The 23,030-nt window shown below is 41.4% G+C and overlaps 1 protein-coding gene across 1 annotated transcript in view; it reads left to right on the plus strand.

Annotated features, from left to right (window-relative positions):
- col28a2a (collagen, type XXVIII, alpha 2a) overlaps window positions 1–23,030 on the plus strand; it is a 103,496-nt gene that overhangs the window by 64,030 nt on the left and 16,436 nt on the right. Inside the window, exons 19-27 of the mRNA XM_072259774.1 lie at window positions 1,611–1,679; window positions 7,742–7,813; window positions 11,754–11,822; window positions 13,731–13,799; window positions 16,830–16,898; window positions 18,548–18,616; window positions 19,942–20,010; window positions 21,331–21,399; window positions 21,548–21,616. Coding sequence (XP_072115875.1) covers window positions 1,611–1,679; window positions 7,742–7,813; window positions 11,754–11,822; window positions 13,731–13,799; window positions 16,830–16,898; window positions 18,548–18,616; window positions 19,942–20,010; window positions 21,331–21,399; window positions 21,548–21,616 — 624 coding nt within the window. The remainder of the gene's footprint in view (window positions 1–1,610; window positions 1,680–7,741; window positions 7,814–11,753; window positions 11,823–13,730; window positions 13,800–16,829; window positions 16,899–18,547; window positions 18,617–19,941; window positions 20,011–21,330; window positions 21,400–21,547; window positions 21,617–23,030) is intronic.

Below are 23,030 nucleotides of genomic sequence, written 5' to 3' on the forward strand. Positions count from 1 at the left end.
TCCTAAAGGTCATTCATCAATCATCTCTGCTCCAAGGATAACAGTCCCGGGCCCTCCAGTCTCAGCAACATCCTTAAGGACCCCCACCACCCTGGACATGCCCTCTTCACACTGTTACCATTGGGAAGGAGGTTCAGAAGCCCAAGGCACACACTCAGCAATTCAGGAACAGCTTCTTCTCCTCTGCCATCCAGTTTCTAAATGGACATTGAACTGATTAACACTACCTCACTACCTTTTTATTTGTTATTTTGCACTTAACTATTTAATAGACATGTATATACATAATGTAACTCTTTTTTCTCTATATTTATTTATCATGTATTTCATTGTACTACTGCCTTAAAGTTTCATGACATATACTGGTGATATTAAATCTGATCCTGATTCTGAAATATCATAAGCTATAATTTTGTATTACTACTGTTGAATTTTGAATACTGTCTAGTGGGAAAAAATTGGTGAAATATAATTTGATTGCATTAATACTCTTGATAATCAATCAATCTTGATAATTCTATGATGCAGATAAAAGTATTGATTTGTCTGTTCAATATTAAAAATATTCCAACACTCTTAATACATCTACTTTGATAGTCAGATTGGTGTATTAGTCATGATAAGTTGACACTGATTATTGTTTCCAATTTTTGGTAACATCTAACTGGTATTAGAACAATCCATTACACTACCTCTAAATTAAATGCTGGTGAGATTATTACTGATATTCGCCAATCACTATTTTCTTTAATTACCTGTCAGAGGTTACAACGGGACATTGATAGGATGCAAAACTGGGCTGAGAAGTGGCAGATGGAGTTCAACCCAGATAAGTGTGAGGTGGTTCATTGGTAGGCCAAATATGATGGCAAAATATAGTATTAATGGTAAGTCTCTTGGCAGTGTGGAGTATCAAAGGAATCTTGAGGTCCAAGTCCATAGGACACTCAAAGCTGCTACGCAGGTTGACTCTGTGGTTAAGAAGGCATACGGTGCATTGGCCTTCATCAGTCATGGGATTGAGTTTAAGAGCCAAGAGGCAATGTTACAGCTATATAGGACCCTGGTCAGACCATACTTCAAGTACTGTGCTCAATTCTGGTTGCCTCACTATAGGAAGGTAATGGAAACCATAGAAAGGGTGCAGAGGAGATTTACAAGGATGTTGCCTGGAATGGGGAGCATGCCTTACGAGAATAGGTTGAGTGAACTCGGCCTTTTCTCCTTGGAGCGATGGAGGATGAGAGGTGATTTGATAGAGGTGTACAAGATAAGGGGAGGCATTGATCATGTGGATAGTTAGAGTCTTTTCCCCAGGGCTGAACTGGCTAGCATGAGAGGGCATAGTTCTAAGGTGCTTGGAAGTAGGTACAGAGGAGATGTCAGGTTAAGTTTTTTAATGCAGAGAGTGGTGAGTGCGTGGAATGGCTGCCAGTGGCGGAAACGATAGGGTCTTTTAAGAGACTCCTGGATGTCTACCTGGAGCTTAGAAAAATAGAGGGCTATGGGTAAAGCCTAGGTAGTTCTAAGGTAGGGACATGTTCGGCACAGCTTCGTGGGCTGAAGGGCCTGTATTGCGTCGTATGTTTTCTATGTTTCTACTGTCACAGGGAGAACCTGGATTGCCAGGACCAAGAGGGGCTGAAGGAGCACTTGGCATAGGGATTCAAGGAGAGAAGGTAAATACTTTTCCTCTGAAATATGTGGTGTGATTTCTCCTGTTTTTCCTAGGATATAGGAAGATGTTTGCATTTTCTCCACCTTGGATCTGGAGGACATCTGCCAAATTGTTTGCTTCCAGTCCATTGTGAAAGCAACATTATACATTAACATTGTTCTACTGATTCCCTGACAAACTGCATCACTGCATGGTACAGAAACTGAACTATGGATCTAGCTCTTTTAGAGCAATGACCCACCCCCTTAACACTACGTATTGACCTGTTGTCCATGCATGTGCATTGTTCTCTCTCTTGTTGCAATGTGAATACACCAGTTACAGCCCTCTTCCACGTGCATGCTTTTATTTAATTGATATGTTGTTGTGCACAGACACAATAAATTGGTGATGAGTATGAACCTGAATGTCAGAAAATATCAAAACTACCACTAGTTACGGGACAAAACAATGAGAGTTAAGCAGCATGAGAAAGCCATCACGGGTGCAAGCAAATGAATGCATGTGTAAGATTGAAAGATGCACTGAATTTAAAATGAAAATAATGTGATGATGGCTTCAGTCAGGAAAGTTGATGAATTTGATAGTGCTGAGGAAGGCTGGGAATCCTACATCAGGAGGGTTGAACTGTTTTGTAATGCGAACGACATGGAAGAGAAAAAGAAAGTCCTTGTGCTTCTTAGCTTAATAGGGGCAAGAACGTACAGTCTTTTACACAACTTAGTAACCCCTGAAAAACTAGTGAGCAAGACATTCAATGAAATTGTTACAGTTTAACAAAATCACTTGACCCCTAAACCACTGGTTATAACTGAGAGATTTAGATTTTACAAAAGGAACCAGTCAAAGGATAAAAACCTTTCTGAATACATTGCAGAACTGCACAGATTTTCCCAGTACTGTGACTTTAGAAGTGGATTTTTTGATGCACAGGACAGGATTGTATGTGGCATGCATAGTCAAAGCACTCAAAAGATGCTACTCTCTGAAAGAGACGGAACATTAGAATGGGCATTGACCATTGCAATATTGTTTGAGACTACAGCAAAGGAGGTTAGAATGTGAAATGCGCAAAACATTCCTTAGTGGTACAAAAAGCCAAAATGTTATCAATGTGGCAAATCCTCCCATGATGCACATGACTGTTGGTTCAAGGAAAAAGTGTGCAGAAAGTGTCACAGACAAGGTCACAAAGAGTGTGCAAATCAAACAAAAAAGGACAATCAAAAAGAAAAACCACACCAAGTGAAGTGTTTTACACACAAAACTAAGCAAGTGCATAAAGTGAGTGAATGTGAAACAGACAACATAGAGTCTGATGAAGGTGAGCTGTCATGCCTAGAATTGCATAATATTACTGAAGCAGATCACAAAATCATTTGGATCACAATAGATGTGTCTGGTGTAAAACTTAAAATGGAGCTGGATACAGGGTCAGATTTGTCTATGATTTCAGAGGCTGACTACAACAGACTGTTTTCTAAGATACCATTAGAAAAGACCTCAGTAATATTAAAGACCTACACAGGCAAAAATGTACCTCCCAAAGACAAACTAAAAGTGAACGTAACGTATGGAGGCCAAACACAGCAGTTAGAGGTTTATGTATTGAAAAAAGTGCCAGCACTTTTTGGACGTGAATAGTTGAGAAAAATCAAACTAGACCGGCACTCAAACAAAGCTCTCAGTGTGACATCAACAGGAAATGGCAGCCCAAATGGTAGTACTGCCCAGAGACTGGCACAACTGCTTAATGCTAATGAGACGGGCATTGTTAAACTCAGAGGCATGAAGGCCAGAATTGAACTGGATGAAACAGCAACACCAAGATTCCATAAAGTGCATCCAGTGCCTTACACACTACATCCTACAGTGGATGCTCTATGGCAGAGCTTGGAGGCATCTAGAATTCTCTCCAAGGTTGAGTGGAGCGATTAGACCACGACCATTGCCCCAGTGATCAAGGAAGGGAAGGCTGGAGTCATTTTCATGTGTGGGGATTTCAAGGTGAATATCATCCCTGTGCTGCGTACTGTGCAGTATCCTTTGCTGTGATTAGAAGACACTTTTGCATCTTTGGCAGGTGGGGAAAGGTTTTTCAAAGATTGACTTGTCACAAAGCTATTTGCAAATGGAGATTGAGGAATCAAGCAGGAAGTTCCTCACAAGGAACTGTTCCAGTATAATCGTCTTGTCATTGGCGTCGCATCAGCTCCTGCAATTTGGCAAAGAACAATGGACCAAGTGCTCCAAGATATCCCAGGAACACAGTGTGACCTCGATGACATCATTGTGACTGGCAAAAATGATGAAGAGCACCTCCAGAACCTTGGTAGAGTGCTTACCAGGGTGATTGAATATGGTCTGTGCACACAGAGAGAGAAATGTGAGTTTTTCAAGATTGAAATCTCATATTGTGGACATGTCATTAACAAGCAGGGTTTACATAAGTCACAAGTGAAGACTGAAGCAGTGCCACAGGCACCCAAACCAGAAAATGTGTCACAACTCAGATCATACTTGGGCCTTGTAAACTACTATCACTGGTTTCTCCCAAACATCACTACAGTGCTGCATCCATTCAATGCACTGTTACAGATAGGAGCAAAGTGGGAATGGTCAGAAAGATGTGAAAAAGCATTCAAGGAAACGGAGACTAATAACTTCCAATGAACTGCTCACCTATTCTGACTCATCCCTGCCTATCAGACAGGTGTGCGATGCATCCTCGCCCATCAGACAGGTGTGCGATGAGTCCCCCTATGGCATTGAAGCCGTCTGGTCACACACTATGAAAAATAGATCTGAACGCTCAATTATGTTTGCTTCAAGATCACTGACAAGTGGACAATGCAACGACGCACATATTGACCGAGAGACCCTTAGTCTAGTATGGCGAATAAAGAAGTTCCACCACTACATCTACAGACAAAAGCTTACACTAGTGACAGGTCACCAGTGCTGTATGTCCATTTTCAATCCTTGGAAGGAAATTCCAGTGATGACTGCTACACAGTTACAACGTTGGGCACTGTTCCTACGATCTCACTCTTATGACATAGAGTTCAAGGGTACCAAACAACACAGCAACACTAATGGCTTGTCTCGTCTTCCACGGTTGGCAACTGAAGAAGGAAAGTCTTGTACTGTGACCCAGCAGAAGTGATCTGCACCTCATTGCTGGACCAGTTACTGAAATACAAAGAGAAACAAGGAATGACCCGACATTGTCAAAAGTCTATGAAATCACCGTACAAAGATAGCCAGCTCATGGTAACTCTATGTTCCCAGAGTTCTCAGCAAGACGAGATGAACTGTTGGTATGTCAAAGGAAGCTGATGTGTGGATCTCATGTTGTGGTTCCTTCTAAACTGTACACCAAAGTGTTATAAAATATGCATGAAGGACACCTGGGTACGATCAAGGTGAAGAGTCTCACCCAGAGTGACATGTGGTGGCCAGGAATAGATAAGCAGATTGAAGACGTGGCCAAAAGCCGTTTGGGATGCCAAAACGTTCAAAATGCACGCCCAGAGGCACCATTACACCCGTGGAAGTGGCCTTTGTCATCATGGCAAAGAGTGCAGATTGACTTTGTGGGGCATTCATGGACTCCATATTTCTGATTGCTGTGGATCCTCATTCAAAGTGACTGGAGATTATACCAATGAAGTCAACCACCTCAGCAAAGACTGTCTCCATTCTGAAATGGCTTACACAAACAAATTGTGAGTGACAACAGACCACAACACATGTCAGAAGCATTCTGAATGGTCATGAAGAAAAATGGCATCAGACATTTCAAGTCATCTCCTCACCGTCCAGCAACGAATGGGTTAGCTGAAAAATCTATCCAGACCTTCAAGAGGTCCATTAAAGCATGGACAAGGAGGACATTTCTCTACAGCACAAGGTGGACAACTTCCTTTTTGTGTATCAGAACTCTGTTCATGCAATGACAAATCAAATACCTGCACTGCTGTTCATGAACAGGAATCTGAGAACTTGCATCGACCTCCTGAAACCAGATCTACGGAGGGAAGTGCAGAATAGCCAGTTCAGCCAGTTGCCAATTTAAGCAGCAAGGAGCTTCAAGATTGGACAGGAAGTCATAGCGTGTGATTACTGAGAGGAGAAGTGGACACCCGGTAGGACAGCTACAAGAACTGGACCACTGATGTACACGGTGGATGTTGGAGATCAGACATAGAGACGTCATGTGGACCAGAAACTGGATGTTCAACTGAAGAACACACCTGAGTTAATTGCATCCAACTAGTTGGACACATTACAAGCACCAGACTTATCTCTCAGTGATGATCATGGTCAGTGTCAGCAATGTGACACTAGAAACTGAGAACGTTGTCTTAGACAAGATACCTGCCAAACCTGATGCCACCCCACAGGACCAGAGGCGCTATCCTGAAAGAAACAGAATTCAAAAGACTGAACTTTTAGAACTGTGAAGTTAGTTATGGACTGTTATTGTGAAAGCATATTTATTTGGAATATGGGTTTATGAAAGGGAAACTGAATGTTTTGTACATAGACAGTTTTATGTTGCATTAATCTAAAGGGGGAGGAAGTGTAATGTATGGATCTGTTCCTTTTAGAGCAATGAACCCCCCACCCCCTTAGCACTATGTATTGATCTGTTGTCTGCACATATGCTGTTGTCCATGCACGTGCATTGTTCTTTCTCTCTCTCTCTCGTTGCAATGTAAACACACCAGTTAAAATCATCTCCCGCATGTGTGCATTTATTTAATTGATATGTAACTGTGCACAGAGACAACATGCAAGTGCAACATGTGAAGGTTCTACAACAGGTAGTCAAAACTGCCCAATGTGTCACTGGCACCAACCTACCCACCGTCAAGGACGTATATACACATACAGGGGAGGGAGAGGGAGAAGGAGAGAGAAATCCTGATTGGTCTCTCTTTGTACTAAGTAGACCTATCAGTTTTGTCTGTGGGCAGGCTTTACAGTCAACCTCCCCCTCTCTTTCATTGTCCATCAGTTCAGTTTAGTGCCCTGCAGCGCCATGGCAGAGTGTTCCAAAAAAAGAAAATATAAAATGTACTTCACCCCAGACTACACTAAAGTGTACCCCGCCTAATAGGGGCCAAAAATAATGACAGTGTTGCTCGCTGCACTGTTTGCAACAGTGACTTTTCTATTGCCCATGGTGGGTTAAATGACTGTAAAAGACATGTTGAGGTGAGTCCTGGATTATGTCTCAACTAACTTTGAAGGACTGGTGCCAAACTACAAAAGTTTGCCAGTTGATGAGTTCTGGGGGAAGCTGTCCAAAGTAAAATCTGTGAGCACAGGGCACTTGAGATTCAAAAAGCTCTGCCAGTTGATGAAGCTGCTTTTGGTGCTGCCAAATTCTAATTGTGATGTAGAAAGGGCATTCAGCATGATGCATCACATTAAGACAGAATTCAGAAGTTAGCTGTCTCACAAAACACTTGTGAATCTGACGTTTTGCAAAATTAACAAATTCATTGACACAGACTGCTATGAGGTTGAGACCTCCCTGAAATGAGTTTTTGCAGGGTGGGATGTCTGTATACAGAAAAGGGCCAGTAGCATCATGAAGGTTCTCATCCACCCTGCTCATGTACCATAAGGTGGATCAACACTTCCACCCACTAACCCACCCCTCCAGACCCCCAACCACCACTACTTTATCATTTCCTGTCAGTCACATTGTATACAGACACTCTTGGGCCTAGCATCACTTTATGGACATACAATCAATCTATGTATGTAAGCTCTCTTACATATTTATAATTATTGTGTTTTTTAATTTTTATTACATTCTTTATCCTATTGTATTTTTGGGCTGCATTGGATCGGGAGTAGCAATTATTTTGTTTGACTTACACTACTGTACTGGAAATGAGATTAAACACTCTTGAATCTTAGATCCTGAATTGCCACAGGATGACAAATGTAAATAATTACCCCCCCCCGCACCCCCAAGTCCAGAAATGCAAAAGGAAAAAGTTACTGCTTCTTCCTTACCGCCTCTTGTCTTTTTATTTCTTACAGGGTGATATAGGTCAGACTGGGCTGCGAGGTTTGATTGGTCCACCTGGAATAACAGGGCCAACAGGACCAAAGGCAAGTTGTAGTCTATATTGGTTGTTGTACACACTGGAATTTTAGAATTTCATCTAATTCTGCTACATGTACCTGATTAGACAGAAGATTTATCAACTGCAAAGGAGGTGGGGATGAGAATAACAATGGAAATTTAAAGGTCACACTTACCTAGAGAAGGAAGGATGTTTTGGATTCCTAGCCCAACCCAAGATGCATTGAGCTACATATACTGCCTATAAAAAGTATTCCACCCCCCACCCCCCGGAAGTTTTCATGTTTTATTGTTTTGCAACATTGACTTTAATTTGGCATTTTTGACAGTGGTCAACAGAAAAAGACTAGTGTCAAAGTGAAAACCAACCTCTACAAAGTGATCTAAATTAATTGCAAATATAAAACACAAGACAATTGATTGTGTAAGTATTCACCCCTTTTAATACAACACACCAAACAATCACTGGTGCAGCCAATTGGTTTTAGAAATCACATAATTAATGAAATGGAGATCAATCTGTGTGTAGTCAAGGTGTTTCAATTGATTGTAGTTAAAGTTCACCTGTATCTGGAAGGTCCAACTGGGATTAGATCAGTTATAGATTATGGTTGTATTGCTTATGGTTTTGCTGCTACGGCAGAGCTTGGAAAACTGGACACTGTGCAGTCCAAAGCACTTAGACTCTGTTGTGGAGCTTTTAGAACAGCATCAGTCCCGGCATTATGTGTGGAGATGGGAGAAGTGCCTCTGCATTTAAGACGAATTCAGTTGGGCCTGTAGTATTGGGTAAAACTAAATGGATTCAATCACAGCTGTCCGCTAAAGTGTCTTTTGCAGGGGAAGTCGGAGTGCCAAAGTAAAATTAAAAGATACCCATTTTTAGATTTGGTTAATAACTGGGCTGTGAAATTGAAACTGACTGAGGAAGACATAGTTGACCAAATTTGCTTGCCACCCATCCCTTTTTGGCTCTTTCCAGAATCAGAAGTAAACCTATTTCTCCTTTTTCAGCTTAAAGGAAGCAGTGCAATTTCATCAGCGTTGATCACAAATGAATATTTAAATAATAAATATGGATCTTATCTGAAGATTTTTCCTGATGGCTCAGTGGACCCAGAGAGCAGTAGGGCAGGATTTGGGATGTATGTGTCTCAACTTGAAGTTAAGGTTGGTCACCGGGTTTCAGGTGGTGTTTCTGTCTTTGCAACAGAATTATTAGCAATCCTCTGGGCTTTATGGTGAATAGAAGACTCTCGACCACATAGGGTTATCATCTGTTCGGATTCTGCTGCTGTCTTAGAGTCTGTAAAAGGAAGTAAATCAAAAGCTCGTCCTGACTTAGTTATTGAGATTCTCTTAGTGTTGTTTAGAGTAGGGAAGATGGGTTGTGCAATTAGATTTTCATGGATACCTGGGCATGCTGGGGTGGAGGGAAATGAAATTGTGGATGGCATTGCAAAGTCTTCCTTACAGAGCAGGCAAGTAGAAATTAGAGTTGCCCTAGGCAGAGCAGAGTTGAGAAGTAGGATTAAAAAAGGTATAGAGAAGAAGTGGCAGGAGGATTGGAAAAATGAATTAAGGGGCAGGCATTATTTTTCTAGTCACCCACTAGTTAAAAAGGTCTCAGACTGTTACCTTTTAAGTTGTAGAGATATGGTGAAATTTACAAGACTTAGGTTGGGGCATTGTGGGCTAAACTATTATTTAAATGTAATAGGAAAATATCCTGCTGGATTATGTGACTGTGGTAGTCCAGAGACAGCCCAGCATGTTTTGCTGAGCTGTAATCGATACAAAATTGAAAGAAGCATGTTGTTCAAGAGGCTATCTGGCTTAAATTTATTTTGGTTTTCTATTAAATCTTTGTTTGGCCATCAAGAGAATCAATATCTGATTGAAGAGGCCATTATTCAGTTTATACGTGAGACTAGGTTGTATTCAAGAATTTGAGTTCCTTGAAGTTCTATAATTAATTATACATCCTGCGGAGGGCTGTAATACGCCTAGATGCGTCTAAACAGCCAGAAACAGAAGAAGAAGAAGAAGGCCCAACTGCTGGTGAGCCAGTATCCTGGCAAAAACTACACCACGAAGTCAAAAGAACACTCCAAACAACTCCACAAAAAGGTTATGGAAAAGCACAAGTCAGGAGATGGATACAAGAAAATTTCCAATATCCCTTGCAGTACAGTTAAGTCAATCATCAAGAAATGGAAAGAATACAGCACAGCTGTAAATCTGCCTAGAGCAGGCTGTCCTCAAAAACTGAGTAACCGTGTAAGAAGGGGACAAATGAGGGAGGCCACCAAGAGACCTATGACAACTTTGAAGGAGTTGTAAGCTTCAGTGGCTGAGATGGGAGAGACTGCACATACAACAACTGTTGCCAGAGAAAGCCACTGTTGAAAAAACACTTACATGAAATGTCAGCCAGAGTTTGCCAGAAGACATGTGGAGTCAACTGGAAGAAGGTTCTATGGTTTGATGAAACCGAAATTGAGCTTCTTGGCCATCAGACTAAACACTACACATCATCACAAACACACCATCCCTACTGTGAACAATGGTGGCTTCATCGTGCTGTGAGGACATTTCACTGGATCTGGCCCTGGAAGGCTTGTGACAGTAGGAAGTAAAATGAATGCAACAAAATACATGGAAATCCTGGAGGAAAACCTGATGCACTCTGCAAAGGAACTGCGGCTCAGGAGAAGATTTGCTTTCCAGCAAGACAATAACCCCAAGCATAAAGCCAAAGCCACACAAGAGTGGCTTAAAAGCAACAAAGTTAATGTCCTGGAGTGGCCAAATCAGAGTGCAGACCTCAATCCAACTTAGAATTTGTGGCTGAACTTAAAAGGTGCTGTTCACTCATGCCATCTGACAGAGCTTGTGCAGTTTAGTAAAAAAGAATGGGGAAAAATTGCAGTGTCCAGTGCAAAGCTGATAGAGACCTGTCCACAGAGACTCAAGGCTGTAATTGCTGCCAAAGGTGCATCTACTAAATACTGACCTGAAGGGGGTGAATACTTCTGCAGTCAATTATTTTGTGTTTTATATTTGTCATAAATTTAGACCAATTTGTAGAAATCTGTTTTCACTTTGACACGCAAGAGTCTTTTCTATTGATCAGTGTCAAAAAAGCCAAAGTAAATCCATTGTCATTCAATGTTGTACAATAGAACATGAAAACTTCCAAGTGGGGGGGGGGGGGTTGAATACTTTTTATCAGCACTGTAATTAATGCCAATGCGGACATCAACACTTTAGCTAGGATTTCCTTCAATATTTTCCCAGACATCATGTGTGGTAGAGATTTGTCATAAATTTCAGAATTTTGAAGAGATAAGATGGCATGTTAATAAACATGTTGAGATCTTTTTGTAAAATCCAGTTCTAAAATTAAATGCACAAATTAACATTCTACTGAATATCAACAAAAGAGCGCTAACATCATCAATTTAATGCAACGATCTGCTGGAAGAACTCAGGAGGTCGAGCAGCATCTGTGGGAAGAAAGGAATTATCAGTATTTTGGGTCAAAACTGTGCATCAGGACTTTTGCCCCCAAACATCAACAATTCCTTTCCTCACTCAGACACTGCTCAACCCACCGAATTGCTCCGGAAGATCACCTGTTGCTGCAGGTTCCAGTATTTGCTGTCTCTAGTGTCTCCATTATCAATTTGATGCTGACAGTATAAGATGTTGCCAGGAAAAAATACAAGATCAGGGCTTTAAACCATTGGCAGGAAAGAGGCAACCATGACCACAACTGGTGAGGCTGTTCCACAGTGAAGATTGACTACAAATACGACTTCAGCAAAAGCAACAATCTGATCTGACTTCATGTCAATCATATTTGAGCTTAACCCATTTTTATTAAAGGAAATGGATCAAGGATTGACAGGTTAAGAATATAAGATCAATGACAGTCTGTTTGGTTTTGATTCATATTGTTAGGGTGAACCAGGTGCTACAGGACGCCTAGGAATGCCAGGCCTTCCAGGACGAGGCATTATCGGATTGAAGGTACACACGCTGTATTTTGGTAGAATATTAATATGTACCTGTGAAAATAAATGGCAAACAATTATAAATATTATAAAAAACACTCTTCCAACTATTTATTCATAGCAATGAAAAACTAGTAATTTCTCACAAACTGGCTATTCATAAAACAAGATAAAAGATGTACCGTACACAGATTCCTTCTTTCCAGATCTCACATTAAAGATGAACTTTCTTTGATGACTCCTGCCTTTTTAAATGGATCTGTTAGGATAATTCTGGATGAGTCTCTAGCAATTTCCTTCACTTTGTGACCCAGTGAACAGAATTAAGTTACCAAGTATTTCGATTATGTACGTGCTACTGTCACAGAGGCTGTGGTAAGTAACATCGTTTCAAGTTATCTTCAGAACCTGCAGTCTCGAGCCTCCAGACCACCGAGAGTGCAAGTGAAGCTCAGGGGATGTCTCCATTGTCTCAGGGAACGTGGCTGTCAGGGAGGCCAATATGTAAAACTGAAGACCTCAGAACAAGATTAAAGTACTAGAGGGGCATCAAGAACAGTTGTTTACTCTTCTTCTCAGAGGTCTGGTTCACTCCCAACACTCCTGACAGTGCTCCAACCCAAGGCTTCACCATCCACTCCATGGTAGCAGCATCAGGTAAAGGCAGCGGTATTTGCTTCATGTTGGCTTCATCGTGGTGCAGAGGCATGGCAGTCCTGTCTCAGTTCTGCCCCCATGACTTGTACCACCTGGTGGTCATGTATCACCCTTTCTGTTTGCCAAGGGAATTCACCGCTGCCATCCTGGTTGCAGTGTATGTTCCACCCTGGCAAATGTCAGGCTGGCACTGGAGTAGCTGAGTACTGTGATCAACAGTCTCAAGGCAGTGCACCCTGATCCTTCCTGAATATTGTAGGGGACTTCAAACAGGCCAGTTAGAAGAAGTCTCTGACAAACGACCACCAACCAGTCACCTGTGGAGCCAAAGGAGCCAACACACACACTCGATCACTGTTACACCACCACTGAGAACGGTTACCGTGTCATCCCATGCCCGCACTTTGGCAAGTCTGATTGCCTGGCTGTACTCCTACTCCCAGCATACAGGCAGAGACCGAGGGCCTCAGCACCATGAAGACTATTTATAGGATTGTTTTGATTTGGTAGACTGGACCATATTCAGGCATTCATCTTCAGGAGCCTTGAAAGAATTAGATTTGCAATCTGTTGAGGGTTGCATTTATAGCATTCAAGACAGGCAATCCAGAACCCTACAAGGTCCAGATACAACCTACAGCAGGCTATCATGAGAGTGAAAAGGTAATTCCAGGCAAAGTTAGAGGCACAATAGCTGTGGTAGAGTTCCGTGCCAGCGGGTCGACTTCTTTAGGAGTTTAAGGAGGTTTGGTATGAACACAAAAGACTCCTGCAAATTTCTACAAATGTACAATGGAGGATATTCTGGTTGCATCACTGCCTTGCATGGATGATCTAAGGCACAGGATCAAACAAGGCTGCAGAGGGCATCTCCATTGCAGGCACAACCCTCCCCACCGAGGAAATCTTCAAGAGGCAATGCCTCAAGAAAACGGCATCCTTCATTAAGGTCTCTCACCGTCCGTGTGTGCCCTCCTCTCATGACTACCATCAGAAATGAGTTACAGGAGCGGAAGACCCACACTCAGTGTTTTAGGAACAGCTTCTTCCCCTCCACCATCAGATTGCTAAATGGTCCATGAACCCACGAACACAAACTTGATATTCATCTTTTGCACTATTTATCTATTTTTGGAACTTTTAGTTAGTTTTATGTCTTGCACGGTTCTGCGGCACAAAGAATGATTTTCACAATATATGTCAGTGATAATAAACCTAATTCTGATTCTGACTCTGATAGTGCTTTATTGATCAATATTTTGTATAGGGCGATCCAGGTCCCCCAGGTCCCATGGGTCCTGTAGGTGAAACTGGAGTAGGAATCCCAGGTCCTAAGGTAGGAAATAAATACATTTTTAAGACTATTATAGACAGGACTAATGTCATAATTTTCTGGTTTTCAAAGTAGGACAGCAAAAGTGAGAATATAGATAAGATTTCAAGGAATTTCTGATTTCCAGTCATGCCTTCAGGGGATGTTGTTACTACTAAAGCCTGCTTTAACAGTTGATCCCTAAAGGTTGTTGGGCTATTTCAGAAGACACTGAAGAGTCTAACCACTATTAAGGGTCCAGAGTCACATTTATGGCAGATAAGGACTGATGACAGAGTCCCTTCCCTGAAAGACATTAAAGGCTCGATGGGGATAAGCATTACAGAGAATAGCAATGGCTTTCAGCAGGGCAGAGTCTGGAAAAAATCTTGCTGCACCCCTACCTCCAAACACTGTGTTTTTCTGCATTTAGTGTTTTATTATAAACGTACTTTGTTTTATTGTACATCATTTCTTTCTGCAATTCAGCTGTATTTTATAAAGTGAATCCCCAACAAAAGAGTAGACAATAGACAATAGGCAATAGGTGCAGGAGTAGGCCATTCAGCCCTTCGAGCCAGCACCGCCATTCACTGTGATCATGGCTGATCATCCACTATCAGTATCCAGTTCCTGCCTTATCCCCATAACCTTTGATTCCGCTATCTTTAAGAGCTCTATCCATCTCTTTCTTGAAAGCATCCAGAGTCTTGGCCTCCACAGCCTTCTGGGGCAGAGCATTCTATATATCCACCACTCTTTGGGTGAAAAAGTTTTTCCTCAACTCCGTTCTAAATGGCCTACCCGTAATTCTTAAACTGTGGCCTCTGGTTCTGGACTCACCCATCAGCGGGAACATGCTTCCTGCCTGCAGCGCGTCCAATCCCTTAATAATCTTATATGTTTCAATAACATCCCATCTCAGCCTTCTAACTTCCAGAGTATTCAAGCCCAGTCGCTCCAATCTTTCGACATATGACAGTCCCGCCATCCCGGGAATTAACCTTGTGAACCTATGCTGCACTCCCTCAATAGCAAGAATGTCCTTCCTCAAATTTGGAGACCAAAACTGCACACAGTACTCCAGGTGTGGTCTCACCAGGGCCCTGTACAGCTGCAGAAGGACCTCTTTGCTCCTATACTCAATTCCCTTTGTTATGAAGGCCAGCATGCCATTAGCTTTCTTCATAGCCTGCTGTACTTGCATGCTTGCTTTCAGTGACTGATGTACAAGAACACCTAGATCTCGTGGTGCTTCCCCTTTTCCTAACTTGACTCCATTTAGATAATAATCTGCCTTCCCATTCTTACCACCAAAGTGGATAACCTCACATTTATCCACATTAAACTGCATCTGCCATGCATCTGCCCACTCACCCAGCCTGTCCAAGTCACCCTGCATTCTCATAACATCCTCCTCACATTTCACACTGCCACCCAGCTTTGTGTCATTGGCAAATCTGCTAATGTTACTTTTAATTCCCTCATCTAAATCATTAATATATATTGTAAACAGCAGCAGTCCCAGCACTGAACCCTGCGGTACTCCACTGGTCACTGCCTGCCATTCCGAAAGGGACCCGTTAATCACTACTCTTTGTTTTCTGTCAGCCAGCCAATTTTCAATCCATGTCAGTACTCTGCCCCCAATACCATGTGCCCTAATTTTGCCCACTAATCTCCAATGTGGGACTTTAGCAAAGGCTTTCTGAAAGTCCAGGTACACTACATCCACTGGCTCTCCCTTGTCCATTTTCATAGTTACATCCTCAAAAAATTCCAGAAGATTAGTTAAGCACGATTTCCCCTTCGTAAATCCATGCTGACTCGGACCAATCCTGTTACTACTATTCAGGTGTAGCTTCGTATTTAAATGATTAAAAAAAGAGCTGGCATTTTCTGCAGGTTTGACTGTGTGTGTGTTGAGGAAGGAGCATTTTTGTTCATTATTACTGTTTGATGTGAATTTAATATTTTGTGTACTTGAGTATTGTGGTCCAATAAGCAGGCACACAGTGCTGAATTTTCTTAGTAGTGCATAAAACTTGCGGAATTATGAAAAAATTATCTTTTGAAAAGAAACTGGTCAAGATTAAATATTAGAATGTAGGGGCAATTCTGACCAAAACAGTTGCCACTGCTGGCAACCCCATGTATTTGTTATACTTGCATTACCCTCAGCTCCAATGATTGTTCCAAAGTTGAAGATATGTATTCAATCCTTTATTGGCAATCAGCAAACATGCTATCTTGAAGCGATGAAACTAAGTGAAATTAAGCATGACTGAGTGATCAACAAAAGATACAACATCCGTCAGTCCCCAGCTGTAAACTGCCCTAAACAAAGCATGGATATATAACTTGTTCCCTTCACTTTTACCACGCCCCCCCACCCATGTGACTAGTTACCATAATAAATAATGATAAACACGCGACACAGAATACAATGCTGATAGAGAACAGATGCAAGGCTCCTACATATAGGTTGTAGGAAGAAATCATGTCCTGGTATTTGGCACAGTTTGTGTAGAGCTAGTCACAATCTCACACACAACTTTACTTTATTAGATCTAGTCTCCGGGAAATTTGTCATCTTCGTTTCTTGCAGAACTGAAGAGAACACCTTTGAAGTGAACACTCCTGTGGGATCTTTTCATTCTATTGTACTTTTAGAGTCATACGATACAAAGCAAATCTCCTGCCCTACTGAGCCCACATTGACCATCAAGCATTAATTCACACTATTCTTACTGTAATCTTCACACTTTCCCCATCAACTCTTCCTACGCTCCAGCACCACTACCCACCCTCCCAGATACTCCCTCTCACCTGCACATTAGGTCTTGGGGATGAGAAAGAAACCACAATGCGCTGAGGAAGCCACACATTCTCAGAGAAAAAGTGCAAACTCCAATTTTCATTTTAGGCTTGGATCATAAAAGATTATTTGCTTGTAATAATAAAAAAAATATTTATTTTGCAATGAAGTGTGAGAAAACACTTATAATCTACAATATGAAGTAATTTTTCCACATGTACGACCTTCAATATTAGGGTGAGCGTGGTCACCCAGGACCAGTTGGACCCATTGGACCTAAAGGAGAGGGCTTTCCAGGCTCACCTGTAAGTTACAATGTTAAGTGTTAATTCACGAAATTTAACTTATCCATGTCTTTTCTCATTTTCCTATGTTTTTATGTTTTCCTATGCTTCCAGCATTTTACTACTGGCACATTCAAATACCTAGCACTTTGAAAACTGGGCCAGTGGAGGGAGCACTGGACCATTTCAAGTTCAAGTTTACTGTCATCTAAATGTACATACACACAACCAAATGAAACAAAGTTCCTCCGGACATGGTGCACCCACAAAACATATATCACACACAGTAGATAAAACAAATTATGACCATAAATATGTTCATAAAATATAATTCAAAATGCATGTAGTGCACAGGACAGGTAAGTAGTAAACAGTACAGTGAGCTGTGTGGCAGAAAGTGACAAGGCCTCGGTGGTAGCAGGGTATTCATTAGTCTCACAGCAAGAGGGAAGAAGCTTTTACGCAGTCCTGATACTCCTGTATCAATGATGGTAGTAGGTCAAAGAGGTAGTGGGAAGAGTGGTGGGGGTCCTCAAGAATGCTTTATGCTCTTGGTCTACATCAGTGCTGGTAAATGTCACAAATAGTGTGATCAGCAACAGGCTGAGTACACAGCCCTGGGGGGCTTCAGTGTTCAGCATGACGGAGCTTGAGATGCTGCTGCCAACCTGAACTGACTGTGGTCTTTCCATCAAGAAGTCCAAGATCCAGTTACAGAGAGGGATGTTGAGCCCCAACAAGAACAGTATCCACCAGCCTCTGAGGAACGATCGTGTAAAACGCTGAGCTGAAGTTGATAAACAACATCCTGGCTAATGAGGCATCATTTTCTAGATGGGACCGGACAGAGTAAAGAGCCAAGGCTATGGCATCTTCAGTGGACCGGTTTGAGTGGAGGGTGAACTGGAAAGGATCCAATATGGCTGTAAGGTGGGATTTTATATGATCCATTACCAGCCACGCAAAGCAGTTGATGATTGTTGAAGTCAGTGTGACTGGGCAGTAATAGCTTAGGTCAGTTACCATCGCTCCCTTGGGCACCGGAAAGATAGTGGCTGTAGGGACAATGGACTGTTTCAAAGAGATATTAAAGGTGTCCATGAAGACCTCTGCTAGCTAGGCCGCACAATCCCTCCACACCTGACTAGTGACGTTGTCAGTCCCTGCAGCTTTGCGTGGCTTTACCCTGGCTAGGATCCTCCTTACTTCGGCCGTAGCCAGACAGTGTGCCTGCTCTTCAGGGAGAGAGGGAGATTTCCTCAATGTCACATTATTTATCACGTCCAGCTGTGTGCAGACGGCAATCAGCCTAGAAGATCAGGAGGTGTCGCTGTCGTTAATGCACAGGGGGGGATTTATAATCTCTTTGATTAAATGGGATGTTTGACTGATTGGCCTCTGTCAATTCTAGCATATGTTGGATCACTGAGTTTTTTCTGCAAAAACCTGAAGGCAACTTGAGAACTACCTTTGAACACTTTTCCTTCAAAAAACAGTAAAAGCAATTTCATTCACCTTTAGTGCATTTCAGTAAGCTGGGCTAGTTTTTAATTTATCATCTTAATTAAACAATAACTTCCGTGTGTATCTAATGGAATCATGAGTTCTCAGTGGAAGTTTGTGAATATAGATTGAAGAAAAACTAAATATTATTTTATTTTAATGAAAAGGGTCGACCAGGTCTTCCAGGGCCTCCAGGAGAGCAGGGTCATGTAGGAACTGGATTCCCAGGACCAAAGGTATCCTGTTATATTCACAAGAGAAAAAAACATTCCTTGTTCAATTTGTTAGTGTTTTGTTACTGTCTAATGATTTGCACATCATGGGAACACTACCACCTGCAGATTCCCCATCAATTCACTCTCAAGTGAATATTGTTGTCCCATCATCACCATTAGGTATGACTCCTTACCTAACAACACTGTGGAAGTATCTTCAGTGGATGGACTGCAATGACTGAAGAAGATGGGTCGCCATTATTTTGCAAGGGCAATAAAGGATGAGCTCGCAACACCCTCATCCGTAAAGTGAATATATTTTTTTTAAGTGGTAACCTCTCCATTAAATGTTCTGGTATGTTTTGCTGTCAGGACTGTGTGACTGTTCAAAACATAATTTATTAAAGTAAATGAATGTAAATTGAAACAAGACTGGAAGTCAGCGATTTTTGCACTATGTATTGTACACTTTGCCCTCCTGGATTCAATTGTGCTGTTATGTCACTGAAGTGGAAATAACAGTTAATCTAGATTCCTATGTATGTCACATGTAATTTTTATCTGGGACTACAATCTCAAAATATTCCTCACCATTTTTATTTTCCACCAACTGGCAGGTGAAATATTGTGAGAAAGGGGTAGTCTAGTTTTACCTGCCTAATTTCCCCATTTCTGCTTGCTGGTCACTTTTTAAATGTGCTGTTCCCACAACTTAAGGAGGGATGAGAATCTTGTACATTGAGATCACCCCCATCACTCTGTCTCCCTCCCTCCATTCCTTTCCACAGTGCCACCCTACTGGATTTCAAACCACTCTCAAGAGGTTGTAACATCGAAACAGTGAGCTGTTGGCCTCCCCTCTTGCTGTGGCAGGAGCGATACCTCTCTCCCTCATTAGTGACAGAGAGAATCTGTGGGATGTTGAAGTGTTGCAGTGGGTGGACAGTGGTTTTTCTGATGGACTCTAGATGGTGGTCTTTTTGGGGGCTTTGCTATTGCTGGCGGGTGGGGGGGGGTTGCTGCTTTCACTGAGGGAGGTGGGAGGAGGGGGAGGGTTGATGCTTGCTGCTACTTGTACCTGAGAGGGAAGCTTTGGGGTTCTAACATTTTTCCCACCAAAAAAATGAATTTCTCATTCATTCTTTGGGGTTTTTCTTCTGATTCATGGATGTTTGCAAAGAGCAAGAATTTCAGATTGCATACCATATACATTCTCTGATATTAAATTGAACCATTAAACCATGGAACTAGAGAAGTTGAAGGTCATGGCAAGCTGTTAGTGTTTGGAAGGTCAAAGAGTTTTCCAAGCTGTGTGAAAATCCTCACTAATAATTGTTATGTTTTAGGGAGATCCAGGAGTCAGAGGGCCAAGTGGTTTGGCTGGACCTCCAGGAAAAGGACTTCAAGGTCAGAAGGTACCACAAGTTGCATTTGGATTCCCATTTTCATCTACTCATTAAGCTCTCCCAAATTGACAAGCCCTTCAACTTTGAGATGAGTGGCAGGTCAAGTGTTTGGACAAAATATGACTAAAAGATTGATACAAAAAGAAGAAAATGAAGATAAAACACACCAGAAATGTAAAAATATAGTTGAAGTTTGTATAGATATTTGGAAAAAGAGAGTTATAAGAGTGGTTGGTGGTCTAATAGAAAATGAGCCTGGGAAATTGGTTACGGAAAACAAGAATACAGTATAGCAGAAGAATTCAACAAAAATAATCCTTCTGTATAGATGATACAGGTAATATATTAAAATTAGCTGAAAAATACAAGCTGGAAGGAAGGCAAACATTCAGGAAAATTATAATTTCTAGGGAAATTCTGAACAAGCTGCCCTCCAAGTGATTTCCGGATTCTAATGGACTTCATCTTTGAGTATTAAAAGTAAAGGCTAGTGAGATATTTGATACATTACTTTTAATTTCCAAAATTCCCTGCATTCTGAGAATGTTCCATTAAATAAGTGAGTAACAAATGTTAAGGCAACTGGCCAGTAGTTTCTTGTTTTCAACCCCTCTCTTTTGATGTGGAAACCATGAATTTTGGTTGTCAGTATCACATCAGTGCTAAGTGCATGAGGGGTGCAGTGAAGCACTGAATGAAACAGAGATTGACAGTCAATGAGCAAAGAGGACACCGTGAATTGAGTAGTGTCTGGGACTGGTAGCGAGATGGTAAGATATGGTATTTGATGTTATATTTCCTGACATTAACCACTCATGTGAGTCATTGAAATTCTTCTGACACCTTGTTCTGATTCTTAAGGCTGCAATCTTGTCCGATAACTTCAAGGTTGTCTGTATTTAGTGACTTCTAAGCATGTTCCTGATGTTCTTCTCATCCACCAAAACTACCCGTACAATGTTCACAAATCTCTCTCTCTCTCTCGCTCACTCTCTCCCTCTCTCCCTCTCCTATCCTTATTATGTTTCCCAGATCACCTTCACTTGAAGAATGCCAGCTAATAATAGCTTTAGTCAGATTGCATTTTCTTTTTATGAAATATAGATCACCTAAGAGCAAAACTGACTTGTCTTAACTGGTGGTGGTGATACACTATTATCAGATCTCTACTCTTGGCTTTAATGAGCAAAGATTAAAAAGCATTAAACTCTGATAGGTTAATTATACATTATGTTCTCTGTTGCCATTTTCAGGGATTGTCAAATTTAAACACTGCCTTCAGATAATTGTTTTTGTGTGAAACAGATTGAGTCTTCTATTGCACTTTAGGGAGTAGCAGGAAGACCCGGACCACCTGGGCCCCAAGGTCCTCCAGGGGAAGGCATTCAGGGACCTAAGGTAGGTAGAATGAAACATATGCAAAATCAGATGTGTTATGAAAAATTTCAGAATTTCTACTTAACTGCAATACATCTGAATCATTTAAAAAGATAAAGGTTCTTTTTTATTAATGTTGAAAACAAAATTGAAACTATTTGTCTGATAGGGGGATCAAGGTTTTCAAGGACTGATAGGACCTCGTGGACCACCAGGGGAAGGGCTTTTGGGACCTAAGGTACGTGAGCAATTTATGGCTTTGTATTTGTCTTGTGCAATAGATTGATAGATACTTTATTGATCTCAAAGGAAATTACTGTGTCACAGTAGCATTACAAGTGCGCAGGTATACAAATAGACCAAAAGTGTCTCCTACCTACTGAGAATGACATCATTCCAATGCAGGTTGGAAGAACTATTGCCGACAGCAGTTAATGCATAGCCAACACTGCTGTTGCACGGTCTTTCTCACAGTGAACCCATGAGTCAAACAGATACAAAATAGTCTTCAAAGTTACCAGTCAGCTGGAGAATTATTACAGAAATTAAAGCTGCCTCAAAGAGCAGAAGCGCTAATTCTCTCACTGATAAGAGTCATGTAGCACAGAAACTGATAATTCAGCACATCCTTTCCAGTCAACAATCCATTACCCTGTACCTGATGGTTGACATGGTTCTTGATCAGTTATTTCAGAAGCAATCAAGTGTAAGTTTATTATGTTTCTTGTCTGTATGGAAGGACTAATGTCGCTTGATTCGAGACCTTTTCCTGTTTACCAAGAAAATCGATACAAGTAATCCCAGGAGTAGAAGAAGTAATAAGGAAGCTGAGGAGAGGCACTGAAAAGCAGAAGTGGTAAACCCTAGTGGGAGTTCCTCACCCTACTCCCATTGTGTTTGTAGACTGTCCAGATGATGCCCTGGTCCCATGAAGTCCTATTTCATTTTTCATTAACTTTTCTGGATATGCATGTTGCTTAGAGTTGAAAGTTAATATCCTACTGGCCTTTAAACTGAGAAATAGAATTATTTTCTGTAGCAAACATGAGACCTGATGATGTGAACAAGAAATTTACAAAATTAGAAACTGGGAGTAGTGACTTACTGAAAAATTTGGTTCAATTGGCATTTTTAAGAGAGTCAAATTAATGTTGGCCAGCAAGACTTGAAATGTGACCCTCTATTGTAAAAGTCTATAATTCTAATACAGTGAGTTAATTGACACATTGGTTAATCAGAGCAGCCACTCATTTGGGACAACTCTTAAAGAACAAAAACTAATCGAGAAAATAGCCGGGATTCCCTTCGTATACTTGGGACTCTACTGTTCCAGAACAGTTTTTACCAACGTCAGTCACAGACACTATACTGTGCTTAGATCAAACAGTTTTTAAATAGCTTCAGTTGCATGTGTTTGTGTTCAAAAGGCAGTGATTTTTGTCTCTGGTAGTTGGCGAGAAATAAGCAGTAAGCCAATTCAGAACTTTTTTGTTCACTGAGGTTTCAAGCTTTCAGGCTTGGAGATGCCAGGTACGGCCAGAAGTGAAAATAAAATGACTTCCCTAAGTTTCCACAAGTTAGGAACTATGAATAATTTGAATGTATTAACATGAATGTTACAATGAAAATGAAGATATGGAGGATGCAATAAT

The sequence above is a fragment of the Mobula birostris genome, chromosome 6 (genome assembly GCF_030028105.1).
Source record: "Mobula birostris isolate sMobBir1 chromosome 6, sMobBir1.hap1, whole genome shotgun sequence".
Lineage (NCBI taxonomy): Eukaryota > Metazoa > Chordata > Chondrichthyes > Myliobatiformes > Myliobatidae > Mobula > Mobula birostris.